We start from the raw sequence: 23111 nt of genomic DNA on the forward strand, positions 1-23111 counted from the left end.
CTGGGACAGCCACGCTTGAGAAAATGGTGCCTTTTCTGCTGCTGCCACATTTTAACTGCCGCCGTGGGGAGTCGGTAAAACCCTCCCAGGACGAGAAGCAAAATTCCCCCTGTGCCAGCGTAGCCCTTTTCAGAGCAGGGCTGCACCCTGACTGCGATCTGAGCTGTGCAGCACCACAGCCCATCTGCTAGAGAGCTGTCCCTGTCCGCTGCGGCCGTTTGTCTGTCTGCAAACACCTCCCCTGCCTGTGGTCTCGATCCCTGTGCAGTCCTCAGCTGCTGGGCTGGGTGGCTTCACCTTCCAGCGCGGAGCGGGCTGACTTGGGGCATGGAGGAAGGGATTGTTCTGCATAGCTGAGGGGTTGGTAAGGCCCTCCGAGGGGAGAGGAGCGGTCGGAGCGAGAGAAAATTATTGTTCCTGGTTTCACACTCAGCTGAGTTTCCATTCCACGCATTCCTCGTTACTCACTCGCTCTTAATCAGTGCAGATGTTGACATCAGATACAGACTCACGCAGCGGAGGTTATTGAGAACATGACTTATGCTTGAAGAAATTCCTCCCAGAATATTTCAAGTTTCTGATTTTTCGACTATATTTGGTGGTGGAGCGAGGAGAAGCTTTCCTGCATCTCCAGGGCTCAGGGATGAGGGACCGCCCCGGCAGCTCGGGCTGCGGCGGGTGCGCTGGGAACACGCTGGGGAGCAAAGTCACCAATTTCGTGTTTCCCTCAGGAGTTTCACTAACAGGAAATTGCAGTGTCAAGTATTCAGCTGGCAACACTGACTGCATCCAGCATTCCCAGGCTCTGAAATCCCTCTTCTTTCTGTAAACACCCTCTTCTGAAAGTCTTATCAGCCAGTTCCAGCGTACCCCGGCGGTGCCTGCGCAGCCCCTGCTCTGCCGGGATCCCGTTCTCCCACCCCCTCGTGTGATGGTGCCATGGTGAACTAAGGAGACACGAGCAGTTTTTCCCATTACAGATATTTCAGGTGTTTATTGCTTAAAAAAAAAATATATCCCTGGGAGAGACCGGGCATATGAAAATTTTGTCTTCTGGGAGGATGGGTGAAACGCTCAGTCTGCAAACAGCGTTGCATGTGACAGGGTAAGGGCAGGGATGGATGCGGGGCTTCATAAAAGGACAGGAAAAATTCTCCTGATGCCCCAAATACCTTCCCAGACCTCTCCAAGCGGGGGGAAATTAAGCTCTGAAATGTTCTTTCCAGCCCACAGAAATTTCCATCATATTAAAAATGTTCCTTTTTCTATACTGAGATGAACTGAGACCTCCCGGAGCTTCCGCGGACACCGGCGAGGGGACCCGAGTGAGGGTGAGGCACGGCTCAGCGGCTCGGGCACCCGAGAGCTGGGGAGAGCCTGGTCCGGACCCCGCAGTGCCCGGAGCAGCAGCTGCTCCTCACGCCAGGGGACGCAGAGGTCTCTCGGCATCGTTTGCCAAGACCTCGTCCTTCTCGGGGCTCGCAGGGCGCCCCGCGTCTCCGCGGAAGCGGGGTTTGCTGCCGGAGCCGTCTGTGCCCCAGCCCTGCAGTCGACGCGCAGGGACGCGGTTCGGCAGAGTCAACACCAGCAGACGTGTTCGCTCTCCTGTGTCATTCCTCTTTATTTCATTTCCTTGAACATCTTTCATTAAAAATATAAGTGCTTTTCTAAAATTAAACCCAAACGACCGACCTCGGAAGCGCTTATCCCAAGGGGCCAAGCCACACGGAGGGGGCAGGACCCTTTGCATCCCCCCGGGACGTCGCGTGCGTCACCGGGAACAACCCATGTCTCGGCAGTGGGACGTCACCTCGCCGCCCTCTCCCCCGCCACCCCATTTGCCTCCTTCGCCCCGCTGGCCGTGCCCACTCAGCCCCTCCGCAGCGCCGCTGCCGGCCCCGCGTGGCTCCGTGTTCCGCCTTGGGCAGCCGTTTGCTTGCAGAGGGTTAACGCTTTTCCAGAAGGCTCCGAGGCAGACGGACCAGGCGGCGGCTGTGGAAGAGAAGGGAGATGCTTGTGTGACCTGGGCCCGAGAGCTGCGGGAGGAGCGGGAATGGCAGCGTGCGCCAGCACAGGCAGCGGCAGCAGCCCCCCTTCGCCCCGCGTGGGGGGAACCCCCCCTTTTGCCTCCTTTAAAATGCTGCAACCGGGATCCCTTCTTGCTTCTCCCCTAAGCTGTTTTATTTCTCTCCCTCTTGGGAACAAAAGCCGCAAGTTCGTGCTGCGGCACTATAAAAGGCCGAGAGCAGCTTTTCCACAGGGGAAGGGGCCGACGAACCCAGCGGGGAGAAGCCGGCAGCCGCACAATAGCCGGTGCACGTTTCAGCGGGCGAGGCGGCCTGATTTATAAAATAAACCCCGGTGCCTCCTTCCAGCCCCGAGCAGGAAACGGCTGCGCTGGTGCCGTCAGCCCGGCCGCCTCGGCCGGGCGGAGGGAGCAGCAGCCACAGACAACAGCGTTAACACCAAACCCATCCCCTCTCCCCCCTCCCCGGACACGTTTCTTCCCAGAAATTAAAACCTGGTGGGACGAGGAGCAGCCAGCTCACCTGGACGATGCTTGGATCGCAAGGCTGATGCTGAGCCGCATCTTCCCCAGCATCGCTCTAGAGCATGTAAATGATGTAGGAGAGGATCACCAGGCCGATGATGGCAAAAAACATCAGGATGAAAATATCCAGCATGGTAAGCGAGGAGCCGGTGGGGCAGGGGCTGCCGCGCTCCCCGCGGCGTGGAAAGGGGATGCTCGGCAGAGAGCCGCCGCTTCGCTCGCCAGCCCCCGCCGCTGCGTCCTCCCCTCCCAGCCAGAGCACGGCTCGCCCTGCTCAGGATGGAGAGATGATGCCGGAGCTGACGGAGCCGCTTTCCAGCAGGCAGGCGGAAAATAAAGGGATAAACACAGGCGGTCAGATGGGGCTTCAGCCTCGCTCGGGCAGAGGAGCGCTCGCTCAGCCCAGCCCTGCGAGCGGGGCTCCCGGCAGGCGCCGTCCGCCTGCGGCAGGGTCGCTTTGCCCCTGCTTCTTCCTACCCGAACTGCTGCTCAGTTTATGGGGGTGCTTACAGTGATGCGACCCCCTGTTTGCAGCTGGGAAAGGGCCCACCTTATGGGGAAAGAAGCAAAAATGAGCTTTGGCCATTGCAAAGCCATGTCGATCCGTCAGGGCCACTCTGCACTCTCACCTTTCAGAGTCCGGCACTCCTGGGGTTCTGCAGCATCCTTTGCTTTCGGTGTCACACCACCCACTTCAGTACGGTTTAAAGCAATACATTATAAGTGAGCAGCAACAGCCATGGAGCCTTTTTATTTTAATTTTTCTGGTGATGCAAATAACATCCTTCTCCACACACCTTCAAGATTTTCTTTTCCCGCTGCTAAACACCGTAGTCGCTGAAAATCCCACCTTGAGAGGCTGCAGCAGCCAAGCTAAGCCGTCGCCAGCTGCTCTCTGAGCACTGGGCTGGCTGGGGGCGGGAGGGCCCGGCCGTCGCGGTGCCGCGTTCCCGGAGAGGTCGGGCGAAGCCGGGACCTGGTGCCCTTGCTACGCTGCCCACAGCAAAGCCGACCATTGCCCTGGGTCCGGTCTCCGGAGCAGCCACCAGCACCCCTGATCCCAGCAGATCCCAGAACCACGGTGTAACTGGCATTCGGCCTCCGAGAGCAAGACCCCGAAGCGGGTCAGCAAGCGGAGAGGCATCGCCTGCGCCTCCGTCATCCCCACCGTGTCCCAAGGGAGCCGGAAAACGGCCAGGAAAGCACCCACAATCAAACCCAGCACAATCGGCAGGTAAAAATTATACTTTTATTTTTAATTCGAGTAAACCGGGAAGAGAATTGGTTGGTTTGTTCCATTCGATGTTTCGGTTAAAAAGGCCAAATAACGTTTTTATTGGTGGGTGCTCAACCCGACGGGAAGGAGTACACAAGGACAAACCCCAATCAAGCGACGGATCCGGAAGAAAAACACGTTCTAAGCTCAGCACTGAGACGCAACCGGGGAAGCTGGGATGGACGAGGTCTATTTTACACGTGATGAGAAGCAATTCAGCTTTTAAATTTCTTTTTTTTTTTACTATTTTATTTATTTATTTATTTTAAATACAGGTTTAGGTGCTTTTCAGCTATGAAAAAAGGCAAAAAAGTGCATAAGTCGAGAGAAAAGGCAGAAATCAAGCAGTAAGAGATTCGTTTCCCATGGCAGGGGAGAAGGGGCAGGGCGTGGGAGGGGAGAATCAGGACAATGGTTTCAAGGTAGCATTAAAAAAAGGTTTGTATACCAAAACGTAATTGCCTGTGTTGTTTGGTCCATTAAAAAACGGTTTATTCACATTGATACTCCCCCCATTCCCAGACAAGAACGTGATTAAGAAGAGGATTAGCAGGGAGACACGGACTCCCCCGCTGCCCAGCCGCCCCCTCTCCCCTGCTCTTGTGCTCGCTTGTTTTAGCACCAACCGGGATTCCCATCCCGTAAAGCCCATCCCGGCTGCTTCTGGGGTCCCATTTTCACCCCGAGGTGACGATGGCGCCAGGAGTCCCTGTCGCTCTCCCCCTTCCCATTGCAGCCGGCTGGGGAACGAGCCAGGAGCAAAACAGTCCCCTCTCCGCAGCTCGCGTGCTCCCGGGGGTCTCTGCCCTGCCAGGAACCCCCTCCCCGCCAGGAGAGCGTTTGCTCCAGCAGCCCCCGACTCCGGTCACCCCAGCCCCGGCACCATCCAGAACCAGCCCTGCAACCCCATGGGCTTTGAGAAAGGGGGCTGCAAGCGCGAGGCGGTGCGATCCTCTCCCCCTCCACAAGACTGTCCCCAAAGACCCGTCCCCCGAGAGAGCCAAGGGATGCCTCAGACACTTTGGTCCCTAGATTCCCTCTTTCATTTGGGAATAGCAAAGGTGGCAGCTTCCCCTTGGAAGCATCCTGGCCCTGTGGTGCAGCGCAGCCAAAGCCCCGAGCAGTCTGGCAAGGGGACGGTCTCCTCCGGCTGCCCGGTCTCGGCGATCCGGGCTGAGCCGGGGCAGCGGGCAGGCACGGGGCAGCGGGAGCGCCGGAGGCAGCACAAAGGCATCGCCGCTCCCCAATGTCCGGCTTCTCTGAGCCGGGAGAAGAGCATCCCACTCCCGCCCTCCCCACACAGGCTTCCAGTTATACCCGCCCCTGTCCAGCTCCAGGACCTTCGGAGCCCAGAAGAGAAGGGGCCAGGGATGTGCTTTGAGATTTTGGTCCACGATGCGATCCCAAGCCAGCAGTGGCCCCAAAAGCCACCACCGCTGGGGACCAACGAGAGGTGCAGGGTGGCTCGGGGTGCCAAACCCTGGTCTCTGCCACTCAAGACCGAGCTGCCGGAGGGGACAGTCACCCAGGACGGTTCCCAGCATAGTGGCAGAGGGGAAGGAGCTTTCACACGTGGCTCAGAAGAGGCACAGGGACGGGGGCTGATCCTGCCGGCTCCCCAGACCATCTACCCAGTGAGTGGAGGGCTCAGGAGGGTCCCAAAAGCCCGGCAGCAGCAAGAGAAAAGCAGAAAGATTCTGGGTGTTTGGGGAGTGACCACTGCTGAGAGAGGAAGAGGCTGCCCCGGCACAGGGGGCCCAGGGCACCCCCAGACCCTGGCCCCGAGAGAGAAAGCCGGAGCTGCAGGGGGGACGTGAGGTCTCGGTGTCGCAGCGCTCCCCGCCAGCGCGGAGGAGCGGGGAGCCCGGCCCATCTCCAGCCCTCGAGCGGGAGCAGCAGCCTCCAGGCGAAGCAAGGCTGCGGCTGCTCCTTCACCTGCGCCCGCACAGCCCCGGCTCAGCCCCGGAGGCATCGGGGAGGCAGAGCAGGGCAGCCAGAGCCCGAGGCAGAAGCAAGAGCCGCTTCCAGGGCTGTCCAGAGCAGCCGCTCTGAATCCCAAGGAGAAAGAAAGATTTTGTTTAAGATTTGAACTGCGAACGTTTTTCTGTTTTGAGGACTGACAGGAGCCAAGATTGAATGGAAACACGGCACCGAGGAGCCGGGAGAAGCAACGGGAGGAGCCAGGGCGGTGCAGGGTGGAGGCTGCCAGCCCGTCCCTCCAGTCAGCCCAGGGCAGCCCTCGGGACGAGCATCCCTCCTCTCCTCCCCGCAGACATCGCTGCCCCTCTGCCCGTCCCCACCGGAGCGGGGGGAATTTGGTCCTAACGGGTGGTCTCCTCCTCCCTTTGCTGGGGTCCCGGCGACTCCGGCTGCTTCCCCCAGCCAGGAAATGCTGGAGTGCCCAGGAGGGCTAGAGAGGAGGGAGACCAAAGGAGAAGGAAAGCTGCGGCGGTTTGGTCTCTCGAGCCCCCAGCACCCCTTGCAGACAGTCCCTCGGTCCCGACAGAGCTAGAACAAAGCTAAATTGGCAAGAGAAACCAGAGGCGGCTGCAGAAACACAGAGTAACCGAGATGTCAGGACGTGGCTCCGGCAGACAACGGCAGAGCACACGGGATAAGGGATGCTGGGGCAGAGAGAGAGACGCACACACACACACAGGGGCCGGCGCGGGCTGGGGGCTCGGCTGGCAGCCACGCGCCCCGTCCCCTCCCGCGGCTCAGATGGCCTCCACGTAGTTGGCGGGGAGCATGCCCGTGTCACCCGTGCGCTCCACCGTGCCGTACATCCATCCGTCGTCGATCTGCTGCACGTTGATGATGGTGTCGCCATCCTGGAAGGAGACCTCATCTTCATCAGCCGCGTTGTAATCGTAGACGGCACGGAAACGCTTCTGTGGGGAGAGACGGGTCAGCGGGCACGGACGCTCCCCGTGCCCTGCCCCAGACAGGCAGAGCTGCCATCCATGGGGGGGTCCCGGGGCAAGGAGCCGTGCCGAGCCCTACGGAAGAGCTGTGCCGGATCCAGGAGGCTCTCACTGGGCACTGCGCAGGGATGCTGGTGCCAGCAATGGCTGTGGCAAGCAGAAACCAGGCACCCAGCGTTACACCCACCAGCCCCTTCAAAACTGCTCTTCCCTTGCCTGGTCTGCAGGAGCGGGGAGCAAGCGGAGCAAACCCTAACCCCAGGGGTGGAAACTGGGGGGCTGGTGTCAGGGCGGGTGCTGTGAGCCCGTGGGCTGTACTCACCCCCCCTCCAGAAGGAGCGTTGCGCTGCGTAGAGGCTGGTGCCGCGGGCTCCTTGTAGCCGTAGGACTGAGACGACGGCTGCTGCTGCTGGTAGACTGGGGGGGAAGGACGGGTCCGTTAGGCAGAGCTGGGACGTGGGGGACACGCAAAGCCCCTCGCAAAGGAGCCGGCTGCTGCCCCAGCAGGCGCAGGGCCATGCACCGGGGCAGGCTGCAATGCCTGCAGCCCCCCGCCTTACCTGGGTTGCTGGGTTGGACGTGATGAGACGGCTGATGCTGCTGCTCTGCGGGTCTCCGGTAATTAGTGCTCTCCTGGGAGTTCCTGCGCTCCAGCTCAGCGCCCTCGCTGGGACTCGGGCCCATCCTGCTCCTCTCAAACTCTTCGTGGTATTTTATCTACGGCGACAGGAGAGGAAGGAGAGGTCAGAGCGCAGCCAGGACAGCTCTGCAGCGCCAGCCACGAGGCTGAGCCCGGACCCCAGCAACAGCAGCAACTCCTGCGGCCCTTCAGCACCAGCAACGTCCTTCACCTCGTCGCAGCTCATTTCTTTTTGCCACCAAGGACTCGGCATTAGCCATCTCACAGCCTCCCCGGCAGTCCCAGGGGGCTTCTTCCCCACCCATCTCCACAGGGACATTTGCTCAGAGCCATTTGTGGCACAGAAAGGAGGAGCTTTAAGTGTCCTATAGGTGGGATATGCAATTTTTTCAGGCGTGGGTGAGATTCAAGACCAGGCTCCCAAGCCCGCAGGCGGCAGGAGCATGGAGCAAAAGCACCTTTCAGAAGTCCCCTCATGCACACGCCGAGTTCGGTGTGCGACTCCCCAGCCCACAGCCGGGTACAGCAGGCGCCGTGGAGGTACCGCTCCAACATCTACCCCCAGATTTCTCTTTAACTGAAGTGTGAGAGAGCTTGAAGGAGACTCAAAGCAGATACCACCAAACACACCAGCTGCATCGGACCGAGCCTTCCCCCGCAGCCAGCACAGAGAGGTGCCCCCCACAGCGGGCAGGAGGGAAGGGTTAACCCAGCCGCCTGGGCATGGGTGTAAAAATTAATAGCCCCTTGTGTTGATGAATGCATCGCCATCGGAAAGCACCTGGAGCCCATTTGTCTGCTGGTTAAACAGTTATTTACTGAAGGGCACTACAGCAGGCTCCCTGCACAGGCGGGAGGCAGAGCCTGGAGCAGAGCCACCCTGCGGGAAGGAGAGCACCCCGGGGGGAGCACCCTGCTCCCCCAGCCCCGGCAGGGAGCCTGAGCAGGGGCAGCCTCAGGACAGCGCTTCCCGGTGCTCGGAGGCTCAGGCTTTGCACAGCTCCGTTGCCAGGAGGGTTTCCCCACAGTGCAGGACCCGTCTCGGCACCCTCCACCATGGCTGGCTGGGGGCACCTCTGTGCTGCGGGGGTCTTCACACCCCAGTGAGCGCTGCCGTCCTGGGCAGCCCCCTTTGCTGCCCGTGTGCCTGACCAGCTGCACCCCCGGGAGCGAAACGCTGCCTGCAGAGCCGGGCTTTCTGCAGGGAGCGGGTCCTTTTCCGCGTCTTTATTAAGTGGGTCACTGCAAGCCCAGGCTGGCAGCCAGATCCCCACGGGGAAGCTGCTGGAAACTGCTCCCGTGGCTGAGGGAGGGTGAAGGGAGCACAGGGACACTGGTCTCATCTCTCTGCTGTGTTATTTAATGCCCCCAAACCTCCACAGATTCTCTCAAAAAAAGAGCAGTGCTTTCTGTAACAAAGACCACAGCCCTGCTCTGTGGCCGGGAAGCTGCGCTCATCTCCTGCCAGCCCAGACCCCACTGAGAAGCTGCCCCCAGCGCAAATCTTCCAGCCAGGTCCCTTTCCCAAGTGGGAAGCCGTCCCCAGCCCTCGCTGTCCTGGGGTTTGGTGTGCAGGTAACATCCCGCAGCTCCTCGGGGAGACATCAGTGCTTGCCAGGGAACCACACAATGGGATCAGAAGAAGAAGGAATAAACACCCTCCTCCCGCCCTGCTGGGCATTCTCGTGTTTGTGTACGCGTGTGAGCTCCTGCGCGTGTGCGAGCTCCCACCGCGGGCGCAGGCACCATCCTCCCTCTCCCTGCAAGCCCAGGCCCTCTTCCCCTGGACGCCCCAGGGAAGCAAAGAGCATCTCCCGAGCTGTCCCCGAGGTAGGGATGCTTAAGGATGGAAAAGCTCCGGGACAGGCTTTCACCGCGTCTCGCATCACCTCGGCTGTAGGGGCTCTGGCTCACACCCCTGCCGCACCCCAGAGCATCGGGTTTTTCTCTGGCCGGGCACTGCCCAGGGCTCAGCTCAGGGCGCCGCAGAGCTCGGAGCTGGGAGAGGCTCACAGGAGCTCACAGGAGCTCACAGGAGCTCACAGAGGCTCACAGAGGCTCACAGAAGCCGCCTGTCGAGCGGACGCCCAAGAGTTTTCTCATGCAAAGCTGCGCTCCAGGGGCGGGTTTACTGGTCAGGGAGAAACCAGCCTTCCCAGCCCTGCCAGGGTTTCGCAACAGCTCCTGGGCATTCGATAAGGAACGCTCCCGACTTTCGCTAGTGGCTAAAGGTTAATTAACTCCCTGCGTTCTGCTGACAGGGCCGAGTTTGGGCAGGGGACAGACACCCCGCGTCGCCGCAGCCAGCGCTGCAGCTATACGTGCAAGTGTGCATCCTCCTTCACCATGGCAACACACAGACATCCACGTCTGCCACGTCCCGCACCGCCAGCACCTGGACACGGACGGAGGCTGCTGGGCGAAGCACAAGCTGCCGCTGAACTTGGGCATGGCTTTAATATCATTTTCGGAAATGGAAGAGCTGGGTCTCTTGCGGACGCAGGACAGAGCTCCCCTTCCAGAGGGCCAAGGGAGGAGAGAGATGCTGCTGTGCACAGCCCCCGGGAACCCCTCCGTCTCAGCATCGAGGCAGGAGGGAAGCTGTGCACGGCCAAGGGACCCCGAGGAGCTCCCTGCGAGGCTGCTCCGGTGCAGCGGCCACCGCAAGATGTGGGCTGTAGGTAGGAAAGCGGATGACGCTGCCTGTCCTACCCTCGGGGCTGGTGACAGCAGGTGGCGGGACCCTGGGGACTGCGCGCAGCCTCGGCACAACCCAACAGCAGCAGCAGCTGCAGCAAACGGTCCTGACAGCCGGATGGCTGGACAGGGCTTTGCGGGAGTCAGAGGACGGGTCAAGGCCAGCGGAGCCTGGCAGGGGACGGTCACAGCTGCAAAGGGACAGGAGGAAGAGGTGTGCCTTTGGCCGGGGTTTCTGCACACAAACGCAAGCCAGAGAGAGCACAAGAGGGACTGGAGGGCCTCAGGGGGAGCAGCACGGGGCTGGCCGCGGCGAGCCCGGCAGCGAGCCTGGCAGCGAGCCTGGTCCCCACCGTGCCACCCATGCTGTGGGTTACAGTGACAGCCAGGGATGGATGGGGCTGCCCCCGGTCCACATCTGCCCCCACCGAATGCCACTCTCTGCTGCTCCCCTCCTCGCTTCACACAATCAATGTGGACTTGAGCACTTTCGGAGAAGCGGAGGACTCGGATACCCCTCTGGATCCAGCTGCAGCGTCTGCCAGCACAGAGGAGCCAGGAGAGGTGCAAGAGGGTCACAAGATACCCGGGCAAAGGGGCTGGAGAACGAATGCTGCCAGGCTTTCAAGATGCTGCAGCCTCGTGTGCTTGCTAGCAGCCGTCGGAGCACGGGTCCGCTCGGGCAGGGCCCCCCCAGCCTCCTCCGGCGGGAGGAAGGTCATGGCAATATCACACGCAGAGATTAGAAGCTACTCACGTTGCTGATCTGATCTTGAGTCTTTTTGATTCTCTGCAGCTCCGGGGTGTCAGCCACCACGCTGAAGCCTTTTCCCTTGTTCTTCTCAAACTCCTCCTTGTAGCGAATCTGTGTACAAGCAAGAAAAAAAACAGATTTAGACTCATGTGCTTCATGCAGCAGCTTTCTACCAGGGCCTCTGCCGTGCTCGGGAGACCCCCCAGTGTACCCAGTATTACTGGGGCATTGCCAAGAGCTGAAACACGCAAACAGCTTCCTATGCATCTGCTGATCTTGCTTCTCTTTCAGCAGGGGCTGGGGTAACTCAGATTTACTTTGAATTTCCTGTGGGCTACCAGTGCACCCAAGCCATGCACCACAGAGCTGCTGACCCATGGCAAGCTGCCTGCACGAGAGCCCCGAGGATTTTATGAGCTACACCCATACAAGAGCATTTCCATGTCAGGGGACATTCAGCCACCTCGGGGTGGAGGAATACACCCAGGAAGACCAGAACGAAACCAGAGCGTGGAGGGCGGAGGCTGGCAAAACACAAGCATCCTCATTTCTGTTTGCCAGACACTGACATCAGCATCCCTTCCCATCACACCCAGGAGCGGAAGAGTCCCGGGTTTTTTTGCCTTTTTTTTTTTTTTGTTGTTGTCTGGTTGTTTTTTTGGAAATATAGCTCTATACAGCTTCAAGACCGGGGTTTCCAGCTCTCCAGGAGGGAGCTAACACGGCACACAGCCACAGCCCAGATGTGCTCCCCAGCCCTCAGCAGCCTCGGCTCCGGGGGTTGCTGGTCCCAGTCCCGGGTCCCAGCTGGTCCCGCTCTGCGCAGGACCGCTGCTCCCCTGCAAGTCACCCAGAAGCAGAAGCAGCTTCTACAGTGGCTGAAACCCAACCGCTGACTTGATGGCTCCAACAGGGAAGGAAACAGCGCCCAGCTGCCTGGCCCGCCCCAACGCAGCGGCTTCGCTGACTTTCAGATCTGATCGGCCAGAAAGACGCCCCGTTTTCATGAGGGGGGGAAGCGGACGCGCAGGGGGATGCCCTGACCTCCTCCACCCTCTCTGCGAGGATCTGGCCTTGCACTGACGGCTGTCAGAAGCTGCCTCTGCCCATTTGGGGAGGAAAGAGCCTTAGGGGCTGGCTGGTGGCAGCCTACAAATGTGCAGCCAAAGCTGCCCTTCCCAGGGATTCACCTCCCCGGAGCTTGCCTCTGCGCTGCAGACAGTTGTAGGCGGTCACTAAAATGAAAAGGTCACCACCGCTCCTCACGCAAGCAGGTTAAACCTCTGGGCTGCCGTGCAGCCAGCACAGGCACGGCAGCCTGGCTCTGTGCACGCAGAGCGGGGCCGATGCTCAGCCCCTCCGGCCGGCGGGAGGCTGTGGGCAGGGGACAGAGCTGCCGGCGCCGGGAGAAGCAGAGCAGGAGCCACCTTTGATGGAGCAGGCTGGGAGAGATGCATCGCTCCCCGAGCAGGAGCAGGGAAACGCTCACCCAAGCGCAGGGGCCAGACACCGGCGTGTCTGGCCAGCACAGGCAGCTTCCCGTAACCCTTCCCGTCCCACGGCCGGACGGTAGCCTGCCAGATGGACGGTCGGGGAGCCGGGCTGGCCTGCAAAGAAAGAGCTTGCAGGATGAAGGCTGTGCTTGCAGATCGGCGCCATGCTCACGTGTGCCGTGCCAAGATAAAGCTCGGAGGCAGGGAACCGGCAGCAAGGCGGGGGAGGCGGGATAAAGCTGATTTCTCCCCAACACACACTCCTACAGAGACACTCCTTCAGACCTCACATATTTGCCTCCCATCCAGACGGCGCGTCCAGCTGGGCCTGGAAACACCTTTCAGGAAAAGCTGCCAAACATTTAATAATATCTTCTGGAGAAGCCAAGACACACCTCTGCCGCCATCTGCGCTCTCCCATGGCCTCGCCTGGCTCCAGCGCGGGACCTGGCACAGCAGGCAGGGGCAGGCAGCATCTGGGCCATGCCGATGTGCCCAGGTCAGACCCCTCCAGTGCTGGAGCCAGCCAGGGCTGCGGGCACGCAGCACATCACGGAGCAGGTCCTGCCCCGTCTCTGGTCCGGAACGGCACAGGAAACAAGAGCTTTCCAGGGGAAAATGAGACACCGTGGTTTCCATTTTGCAGAGGGGCTGCAGGCTCACACCAGCTCTGGGCTTCCCACCCCGCAGCCGGCCCTGCCAGGAGGCTGGGGTGGCTCAGAGGCCACAGTGCCCGCGGCTCGGAGGGTTTTGTCTGGAGCAGGAGGGGATGCCAGACACCAGCTCCGCAACGGGCACCGGCAGGCAGACGGGAGAGCTCGCCACTGGCTGCATGGGTTAGTAGTGCAGATAGCCCAGAGCTCAGTGCTCCGCTTGCAAACACAACATTTCCTCTTCCTATCCTGCAAACCAGGAGAAATGCAAGTTTTGAAAGCACGTTGGAGCCCCTACCCCTTCTTCACAGCCACAGTGTACCACAGAAACCCTTAGCTAGATGGTACGATTGATGAGTCACGTTAGATTTCTAACTCTAATGCGACATTAGAAAGCAAAGGCTTAGTGAACCAGGCTGCAGAGTCCACCCTGGGAGGATATTAACACCACCAAGATGCCAAAGCACATCAGAGGAACACAAAAGACCAATTTCAAGGCAGATGTCTCCTTTTGCTTGAAGCAATAAGAGGGAGAGAAAAAACTTCTGCTGGCTGGGTTAAAGAATGTATCTTGAACACCACCGATTAGGAAGGAGCGGCCCCGAGGTGTTAACTGCTGGGCACGAGGAACCAAAGGTTAACAGAGCTGCGACACAAAACCGATGACACAGCCGGACGGGGCGTCAGGAGGGGGTGAGTCAGCCCCACGAGCTGCTCTGCAAAGCACCAGCCCCAGTTTGCTCAGCCGCAGCGGCGGGCGGGCAGAGGGGCCGCGTTTGCCCTTCATCTGCTCCGCTTTCAATAAGGGCTGTTTTCCTTCAGAGCTCCGCAGCCTGGGCGTGGGATGCCGGCCCCGCCGTCGTGCTTGGAGACGCTGCTCGGAAGAAGAGGGTTTATCCTCCCTGAGGAGGGGGCACTGGGCACCAGCTGCAAATGCACAAGCTGACGAGCTTTAAAGAAATCCAGGCTAGAAAGACAGTGTCACCAAGTGAGAAGCTAATCACAAGGCTAAGCAGTTCCTTTGATAAGTTCTGTATTTTTACCCTCCTAAATCCCAACCCCCTCCACCTTCCTTGGTTTTTTTACCCCTCTAACTTTTAGGACACAGGAACTCGGCCCTAAAAAACTGCTGTACAGGGATGCCTGACTGCAGGGGGGACCCGACCCAGGAGTCATGGGGGAAGATGCTGGTACCTGGGGGCAGATCTAACCCAAAACACACATGCAAGGCTGGTGCTCCCAGCTAGCCGGGGTTCCTGCACCCCGGCACACCGGGCTGTGGAAATCAGAGCATGGCACAACCATTGGGGCGATGCTGGGAGGAAGCAAGGGAGACCACCAGGCTGACGCTGTCCCCGCGCTCAGCACGGGGGATTTGCAATTTAACAGGACCCCCGGCCTTTCCTGGCTTTGGCAGAGGAGCGGCGGGGTCCCGCCGGGCTGCAGCCATCGCCAGGGCCGAGCGCGAAGGCCGGAAAGGAGGGAGGAAGCGTTCAGACAAGGCGCCTTTCAGCTTCTCCCTGCCTTATATGGGCAGCGGGTTGTGCAGGCAGGAGTCTGGCAGGCAGCCCTGGGTGGGGAGCGGTGACCTGCGACCCCCGGCCATGGAGGAATCCCACTCACAGCACAGGCTGCCCTTCAAGAGGCACGAATCCTTGCTCCAGCCACGCTCCCGGGGTCCCGCTCCCTTTGCTCCCTCGGAAACTCGAGTGCAGGTGACCGTGAGTGATAAGGAGGGACAGAAATGCACGGTTCGGTACGTCCCGCCGTGCTTTCACAGGGCACGTGAGCGCCGCTGGGAACCAGCTCAGCGCTGCGCCGGGGGCTGTAGAGAGCCAGCACTCCTGCCCCTCCGGCCATAGCTGCCAACCCACACACCCACTCCTGTCGCTCTGGCTCGTAGCTGCCTTTCATCCACACGCTGTGTTAAAGAGCGGAGTGATGCAGGCAGTGCCGTATCCACACCTCATCCCATCATAATAATAAAACGGGATCCACAATTGATTTCCCCAGAGGAATTGTTCCCTCCGTGATAAGGACAGCAACAACTCACACATCCGTGCGTTATCCGAAGGGAGCTGGAGAACGGCCCTTCACACATTACAACCCCTCGCAGGTCTCGGCTCAAGCACGTTAAACCCTGGGTACGTCCCCATCCCCAATGTCGCTGAGAGCAGCTCCCCGAGGTGACAGACGCCGGGCTGCAGAAGGGCCAGGGGACAGGTCTCCCACGCCACGGGAGCCTCCACCCTCCGGCAGGAAGGGCTGCGCCCAAAAACACCCATTTTAAGAGTTTGGAAGAGGAGCCACAGGACAGGAACCTGCAATTTTCTTGCCGCACGTGGGCTGTAAGAGAAGGCTGCAGGCGTCAAAGCTGTCACTTTGGAGACTCATTTAGCTGCACAAGACACCATTATCCAGCGTCTACCAGTGACCGGAACAGAAGACGCCTTCTCAGCAGACACAAATAGCGGAGGCATCGTGAGCGACGTGAAACCGCTCCGGCTCAGCACGCAGCTGCCCCATCCCCACCCCCGGCACACAACTGGCTTTTCCAGTCGCAGCGGGGTGGACAGGGAGTGTATTTTTGGTGGGAGGAAACATAGGATCAGCCTCCTCAGGGTCATCCGCAAGGACAGCGGCTCTCCAGCCCCACAGGAGCTCTGCTCCAGAGGAACAGGCAAAACTGCTGGGAAGCATCGCCGGGGAACGATGCTCCAGCAGTCAGAAACCCCTTCAGAAACCCCTTGCAGAGGACACAGACCCAGTGATTTCCCTTCTCCTGCTGCAGCTCCCAACTGGTCCCAGCCACAGCTTCTCCGCAGGGACAGACGCTCGGGGAAGCCTCGCACCGAGGACCAAAGGCTTGGCCACAGCTGAGTTTGGCTGGCAAATGCAAGCTTGGAGGCACGATGTGACTGCTCGCATAACCCTGATCTTACTCCGCGAGGGATTTCACTACTTGACCCATGTGCAGAGCTCTGCCTATCCCAGCAGCATTAGCTGGGATGCACTTTTTGGGTAGCACCTGAACTGGCAAACCGTAGTGCAGAAGCCCTTCCGCCAGGCTGCCATCGCTGCAAAGCAGAGCCAGCGAGCCCTTCGCCACAAGCCTTTCCCGGTCTCAGCTAACAGCTCCACTTCATCCAGTTAATTTGTGAGACTGTGAACCCTTCTGCCTGCTCTGGAAGGGCTGAAGTGACCTATTCCCATCCCCAGGAGTTTGCTCAGCTCCTGCAATTAGTAAGAAGGGACTGTCAATAAACCAGAGCGGCTGCTAGTGTTTCAGCTAGAGTGCTTCAAGAAATACAAATGTTTGGCGCTTGGAAAATAGGAGACTCCCTTTGTAGGCAGAACAAAGGCAGAGCGGAATTAAGATCTTATCTGAAGCGTGTTTAGGATCTCTCCTCCCCAGGGCTCCCCGTTGCTTCAGCCTGGCAGTTTCCACCTGGTTCAGCGATGCCACCTCCCTCCCCCTGCTCCCGCATCCCCCCTAGCCCCAAACCGCCAGCACCCCCGCGCCAGCCTCTTCGCCCTCCCGCTCACCGAAGTCCAGCTTTGCAGCTCATCCTGGTGTGAAACCAGCCCTGAAAAGTACCGGTGCCTGGCAGACTGGAAGACCCCGCCTGCACCCCAGCCCCATTTCTGACATGTTCACGTGCAACCAAGAGCGCAGAAGGCTCTTACAGCTCTGTGCTATCCCAGCTGCGGCCCCCCAAAGTTCAGGAGACCACCAGGATCTGGGCATGGCTGCTTCTCTCCCGGGGACAGAGGTCCTGCTGGCATTGAGTTGTAGTGACCAACTTCTGGAGGTGCAGGCTGGAAAGAAGACAGACACCCCCACCCTGCAAGGCAGCTGGCTTTGCTTCCAGCCACCTCCCGCACACCACGAGGAGCTCAAAGTCCCAACCAGCTCCAGAAAAGCCCAGGCAGCGGAGCACACTCCCTCCCCAGGGTCTCCTTTAATAAGCAACAACTAATGAAGAGCCTGAATTCATTGTAAGAGCAGCGCTGGAGCCTCCAGACTGCTCGCTACAGCATTATCTCGATTGTTACCATGGAAAAGCAACTGTGTCCCCTTAACGGCTCTGTGAAACACAAAGCCAGCCCCAGGCTGAGCTCTAGCTCTAAGCTTGAGCCAGGCCGTGCTTGTGCAAGCCAGGGAGCTGTTGGGCAACTCGCTCTGAGGAAGAGACCTTACAAAAGGCAAGGTTTCAAAACCCAGCGCTAGCTGCGTCGTCACTGCCAGCTCTGCCTGCTAGCAGGTGAGGTCCTGAGCTTCCCCCTCCTCCTCCTCCGGTGGGATGCATTCCCAGGCGATCTGCTCTTCAGCTCCTGGCACTCTCAGGCTAACGGGAAGAGAAGGTTGCAGCATCCTTCACAGCACAGCAGGGAGAGGTGTGCACGGATCCCGAAAAATGACTGCTCGCCCTGAAAACACCACTACGGCAAATCCTGTGCTGTCCTCCCTCTGCCCAGGACCAATGCTGAGCTGAGCCAACGTGCCTTGCTGACAACGCTCCGGGCAGTCTTTTTGCCCCTTTTCAACGGAAAAAAGAAACTAAATACATTCCCAGAACAGCGGCCACATCCTGTGCTCTCCTGCGAGACGCTGACTCAAGCCAAAATTGCCACTGGATCCATTTTCTTCCAGGGCAGCGTACCCTGAGCAGACACCTGCAGTTCTGCGACATCGAAGCTCACGACAACGGTTCAGGGCATTGTCTCAAGACGCTTCAACACAGCCCCTCAACAGAGCAAAGTCCCACGAAGGAGGGTCACCCACCAAAGCTGCTCGTTTCTGTGCTAACCTTGCCCTTCCAGCTGTTTCTCTGCAAAATTGATGCTCGTAGGTGTGTTCTCAGTGTTTCAGAGTAAGAGAAGGAAACCAGGGATTGCTCTTTGGCCCACCCAAGGGGCCAAGAGCAAAGCAGTTCCCACTGCATCATCAGGAGATATTGGTGCAAGAACCCAGCCCGCAGCCATGCGTCAAGGCTGGGGACTTTTGCTGATCCAGGGACACCTTCAGGGTATAAAACAGGACATGTCTGGACAACACCCTCCTCAAACAGGCTCTGCTCTTCCCACTAGAGAAAGAAATCTTTATCTGTGCCCGTCGTTATCCCTTCTATCTGTTTATTTCTGCTTGCCAGAGCTTTCAAGCCCTACAAGATTTGGGTTTACCTGAAATACTCGCCTAGAGAGTCAACGCCTGTCCAGATGAGGCCTTTTGCTGTTTCACCTGATTATGTTGCTGGATGGGAGCAGGGAAAAGATAAACTGGTGCAAGGCATGGACTGGGAGCGGCAGTCTGCCTGCTGGCCCCTTCCCACCTCTGGGAGGTCACAGCAGCCACGGATGAAGGGAAGAGCAAACACAGCTGAGATGGGTGCGACCTGAGGGGAGGGACCCATGGCCCAAAGCCACCTCTCCCTCCTTTGTGTGAGGCCGTAGGAAAGCACCAGAGCACGGAGAACGTAGGGCGATGGGGCAAAGTACGGCAGCCGCAGGCGAGGAGAGACCCGCGCGCTCACCTGGCTCTGAAGCTCGCTCTGCTGCTTTAGGCGCAGGTTCTCGGGAGTGTCTGCCACCATGGTGAAGGACTGCTTCGGGTAGTGTCTGGGGAGAGAAGGGAGATCGTTAGTCACCGTGTTCCTACGGGCCATGACCACGCTCGCTGCCCTCTCCCGTCCACGACCAGCAGCCCCCTGCAAGTACCAGGGGGTCCCAGTGCTGCGGCCCCGCTCCAGAGCATCACGGCGAGCAGCAGCAGCGCAGCCAGGGCTGCAGAGCCATCGACGGGCAGCTTTAGCAGCAGCCATTTGGGACGATGGGATTTCTCACTGCGCAGGCTCACACCTGACACCTTCCCCAGCAGGCACACATTTCTCCCTGGGTTCTCTCTCAATATATTAACTTCAGTTTTATCAAAAAAGGGGAAGGGGAGGTTTTTTCCCTCAGGGGACAAAGCCATTCCAGGTTTGTGCCTGATTTCTGGAGAGACCTTAACACATCTTCAATTTTTCATTAAACAGTCCTCAGGGTAACATTAGTCCAAGTAAACGCTGCTAACGCTCTGGTTTACGACTGTGCCCGTTTCACTGTACCAGCTGTGACGGGTCAGAGGGGAGCGGGGTGGTTTTACTTGCTTATTTTACTGAAGTTTCAGCCACACGAGCCTCACGTTATGGTTTCCTGGTACTGCAGAATATCACAACCCTGACGTAGACCATGTCAGCATAACCGTGCCCGTCTTGGGGCAGAGTCTGCACTACCCATCGGCACCAGTGCAGCATGTTTAGTGAATCCTTAGGACATGCCTGGAGTGGGAGTTTAAAGCAGGAGACCTCTGTCGTGGTCTGGCTACAAGCCAGCGGCTATTGCTCTGGAGTGCCGTATAGCAGTTCCTGAAAGCGCGTGCAGCCTTTGCTATAGACAACAGAAATTAACAGTTAGAAGAACGCAGGTACTGGCAGAAAGTAAATATCTAATCCTAAAGCTGGGGGCTGCTACAAGCCCCGTCCAAGCAGGCGGGCGAACTTCACGTGGCCATTCCCACCTCCAGGAGACACAGAAAACGGCAAGAGGCAAATCGCTGCTGTAACAGGGGAGGTTTGGCATGAAAACTGGGCTTGACCGGACCCCGATGGCAGTTATTACTGGAGTCTCTCACGCTGCCAAGAAGTGGCAGGGTCAGTCCCAACAGCGCGACGCGTTACCACTCGGGTGCTGGTCCTTCACTTGGGGTCAGCTACGTCCTGCATCCCAGAGGATGCTCTCGGCCGTGGCCAGATCCAGTCCCGGCAGCCAGCCTCGCTGTATCTGGAGGACTCTACAAGTGGGGCAGAGGAAACTGTTGGCAAGAGGAACGTCTCCAGACTGCTCGGCGCTGGCCGCCGCGGAGGCGAAGCCCTCGGTGCGCGACGCTCCTCAGGAAGTGCCCAGAGAGGAAATCTGACACTGAGCAGATGGTAACTGCTCTCACGGGATGGCCAAGAAACCAAAGACATCCCACGGCAGCACTCTGGGTGTATAATGCAGAGAGCAAGAGGAGGAAAACTGCCTTTTGAAAGGGTCAGAAGTTTCTCTTTCACAAGAGTTAAAGCAGAACTCCCAAATTCGGTGGCAGAAAGACAGCAGGATTTTAGGAAAGTCACTGCCTAGCACAGGAGAGCGGGTGGGAGGCACAGAAACAGCACCAGCATCACCCCGGTTCACGCTGAACGCGCGTGGCATCAGGGCAGCGGCTCACGCCGCAGCTCAGTTTCGCTTTCAAATACATACAAGAACTTGGATAAATTCTCTTGCAAAGCCAGGCAATCCGACTGCCCTCTCACTGTAGCAGCTCTTGAAAGAGGTGACCAGGGCTAAGCAGTCCCCCGAAAACAGACTGCAGCTCCTCGCAGAGGACACCTGGGAGGTCTCAGCCACTCCTGGGGATCTGAAGGCTTTGAGCACAACGCTGATCCCAGTTTCAGGGCCATACCTCAGACTGTGCAGCCTCCAGTTCCCACACCTCCATCCATGTAGCCCAACCGGTGGCTGAACCAAGCTCTCGCCCGAGGGCTACGCAGCAAACTATGGGATAGCTGCAGCTCCTGTCCCTTCCCAGACCACATGAAATGGGTCTTTGTGGGTCTTAAGAAGCCCCTGGGCTGTGCTTTGGGAGCTTGTTCGCTCCAGCATTAGCAATTATCTATTTAAAGAATCAGCATTAGCACCTCTGCCCAAGGCTAATCGAAGTGTGGTCAAATAAGCAGAAAGCCAGCTGCATGTGGAGGAGTCTGGCTGAAAGCTGCTGCCTTAGAGCGATGCTGTTGGAGCAGGACAGCAACAGATAGGCAACCACAGACCTGCCAGAGCAGCACATACCTCAGTAAAGCAGCAATGCAGGAAACTCGAGAATAAAAATAGCTGCCTCAGCCTCACTGAAAAAATAAGAGAACCCCCACTACACACACAGAAACCAAACAATGCAGATGTGGTTTGCAGAAAGGGGAAAAGACAACTCAGCAAGCAGCAGCTCGCTGCCTGCTCCCCTCCCCAGCCCTGTACGGCATGGCGGGGAACCCACCCTCCAGCCAGCTTCCCCCCCAAAAATACACCACCACCTCCCTGCTCCAGGTCTCTCGTCCTGCTGGACATCACCTGCTGCCGTGGCCCATCACCACCGTCCCAGCTGCCTGCTGCTTTAGGGGAGGTGGGAGTCAACACCAGGGTCCCAGAGGGATGGGAAATACTCTGCCCATCTGAGGACAGCCATCCCCTGAGCATCTGACGGGCATCGGCGACGACACCCCAGCCAGCCCTCATCCTTCACCAGCACGTGGGGGAGCAGAGAGGACACAGCCGTACCCACACCAAATAAGCCTAAATCAACCCTCCACAGCCCCCCCAAACATCCAGCAATAAGATCGAAAAGGACAAGAATCAGTTTTAGACAAACAACAGATCACCACCTGCTCGAACGATACAGTTTAATCTCTGTTTAGATTAATCTGATTAGAGGGGATAGAATATTGCATGTTCAGGCTCCCTTCCCCGCTGCCTTCGGGCACTGGTATGTCAAGGCTTCACACTGGGATACAATATCAAGGCAGGTATTTCACCAAGCTACTGCCTGCGGCTTGCTGCAGAGAAATTCCTGCATTAAGACTCCAGTGATGATAAAAATCTGATTCTCCAGGAGGGTCCCGCGCTCACCAGGAGCAACGGACACCAGGCAGACATCGCATTACAGAACTGGACGTGGGTTTGCCGTTTCTTTACACGCTCTGGCCATTTTGGCCACCGTTCCTGATCTCCCGGCAGCCAGCGCCACGGGAGATGGCGGTCAGGGTGGGTGCTATCCTGACCCAGCTCTCTGCCGGGCACTTCAGCAGCGGCAGCAGCCGACCCTTTGCCACGGAGCTGCGCCGGCGAGCGACACTTTAGAAGCAGCAAACCAGCATAAGACACCTTGGGACCAAATCCACGCCAGCTGCTGCCTGCTGCCAGCAGAGATGAACAGCCTGGGGGGCTGGCGAGGGATGGGCTCGGTCTAAATTACATCGGCCCAGCTTGGCCTCTGGTTCGCAAAGATTGCTCCTGTAAAGGCTGCTGCAATCACACCGGTTGCTGGGTTAATGCATTCATACCTTGAAGAGACAACATCAAGGGAAGCGGGCCCTTTTGCCATCACAGAGGTGACAAAAACCCTTCTTAGTAGCCCATAAGCTTCAGTGGCCGAGGCAGCGTGGGCCAAAGGAGGCTGCATTTAACAGCCCTTGCTCGAGGGGTGCCACACCTCAGCGGCTCGCGGGGATGACTCCCCTTCCGAAGGGGCAGCACGTGTTACGGCTACGGGGAGGCTGGCACCGGCTGGGCAGAGCCAGGAGCAAACACCATCAGCAGGGAGGTGGGCATTTTTTTTGTCCGAACCCAGGTGCCATTAGGCAGCTGCTGGGGGAGCTGAGGCTTAATGAACAGTAGTGCTAATCCAGTAAGTGCAGTACCTCAGCTTACAGGGGCACGAGAGGAGAGTCTTGAGACTTGTCTCTTGTTTTACCCAAGTTACCGCTCACATCCTGGAGCCCTTTCCTGAGTTTCTTGGAAGTCACTGCCTGACTCGTACCAAGGTCAAAGAAAACAAAGCCACCTTTTAAGTACAAAGAGCTCGAAACCCAAACGCCCTCCCAGATCACTAATTCTCCATTTGCAGATCAGGTCTGGAAGGCAACAGGCTATGCAGACCAGCCCCAGCCCTGCCGTGAGGATGGGAACAGAGCTCTGTCCCAGTCCTATGAGGAGAGCCGAGTGCCATCACCACTGCCCACGGTCCTTGCAAATCCAGAAGGTTTTTCCTGCTGCTCAGCAGCACCTTTTACAGAGATCCTTGCTTTTAACAGCTCTGTCCCCTGAAGGGCACAGGGATGGAGGGCTGCACGCAGCCCCCAGGCTGGCAGGAAAGCCACATGGCTCCCGTGAAGGGCAAATGCAATTTTGAAGTTGTGTGCGCCGCCAGCCAGAGCGGCATTTACAGCTCAGCCACGGCCCAGGAGCTCCCATACTATCTGCTGGTGCTGCGAGCTGAAATCATCCCATTGCCATGGCAACTGCATCCCATGCCCTGGGCATGCTAATA

The 23111-nt window shown here is 58.6% G+C and overlaps 1 protein-coding gene and 1 long non-coding RNA gene across 3 annotated transcripts in view; both read right to left on the bottom strand.

The window, feature by feature from the left end:
• Positions 1-1601: 1601 nt before the first annotated feature.
• Positions 1602-3252, bottom strand: LOC148054249 (uncharacterized). Of its 2 annotated transcripts, XR_015707527.1 has the most exons (3): positions 3181-3252; positions 2550-2862; positions 1602-1992 (listed from the first exon to the last, which is right to left on the bottom strand). It is a non-coding gene; the product is annotated as an uncharacterized LOC148054249 (long non-coding RNA). The 2 variants fall into 2 exon arrangements; XR_015707526.1 differs by lacking the exon at positions 3181-3252 and having other exon boundaries at positions 2550-3173.
• A 529-nt stretch (positions 3253-3781) lies between these two features.
• Positions 3782-23111, bottom strand: part of LASP1 (LIM and SH3 protein 1) — a 34662-nt gene continuing 15332 nt past the window's right edge. The window contains exons 3-7 of the mRNA XM_087770387.1: positions 18523-18607; positions 10846-10953; positions 7312-7468; positions 7074-7168; positions 3782-6718 (exon numbers count right to left, since the gene is read on the bottom strand). Of these exons, the coding sequence (XP_087626513.1) occupies positions 6545-6718; positions 7074-7168; positions 7312-7468; positions 10846-10953; positions 18523-18607 (619 nt within the window). The 3' untranslated portion in view covers positions 3782-6544. The remainder of the gene's footprint in view (positions 6719-7073; positions 7169-7311; positions 7469-10845; positions 10954-18522; positions 18608-23111) is intronic.

Source organism: Nipponia nippon, unplaced genomic scaffold (assembly GCF_047370975.1).
Source record: "Nipponia nippon isolate SJK-2023a ecotype South Korea unplaced genomic scaffold, ASM4737097v1 scaffold_32, whole genome shotgun sequence".
NCBI classification, from domain to species: Eukaryota; Metazoa; Chordata; class Aves; order Pelecaniformes; family Threskiornithidae; genus Nipponia; species Nipponia nippon.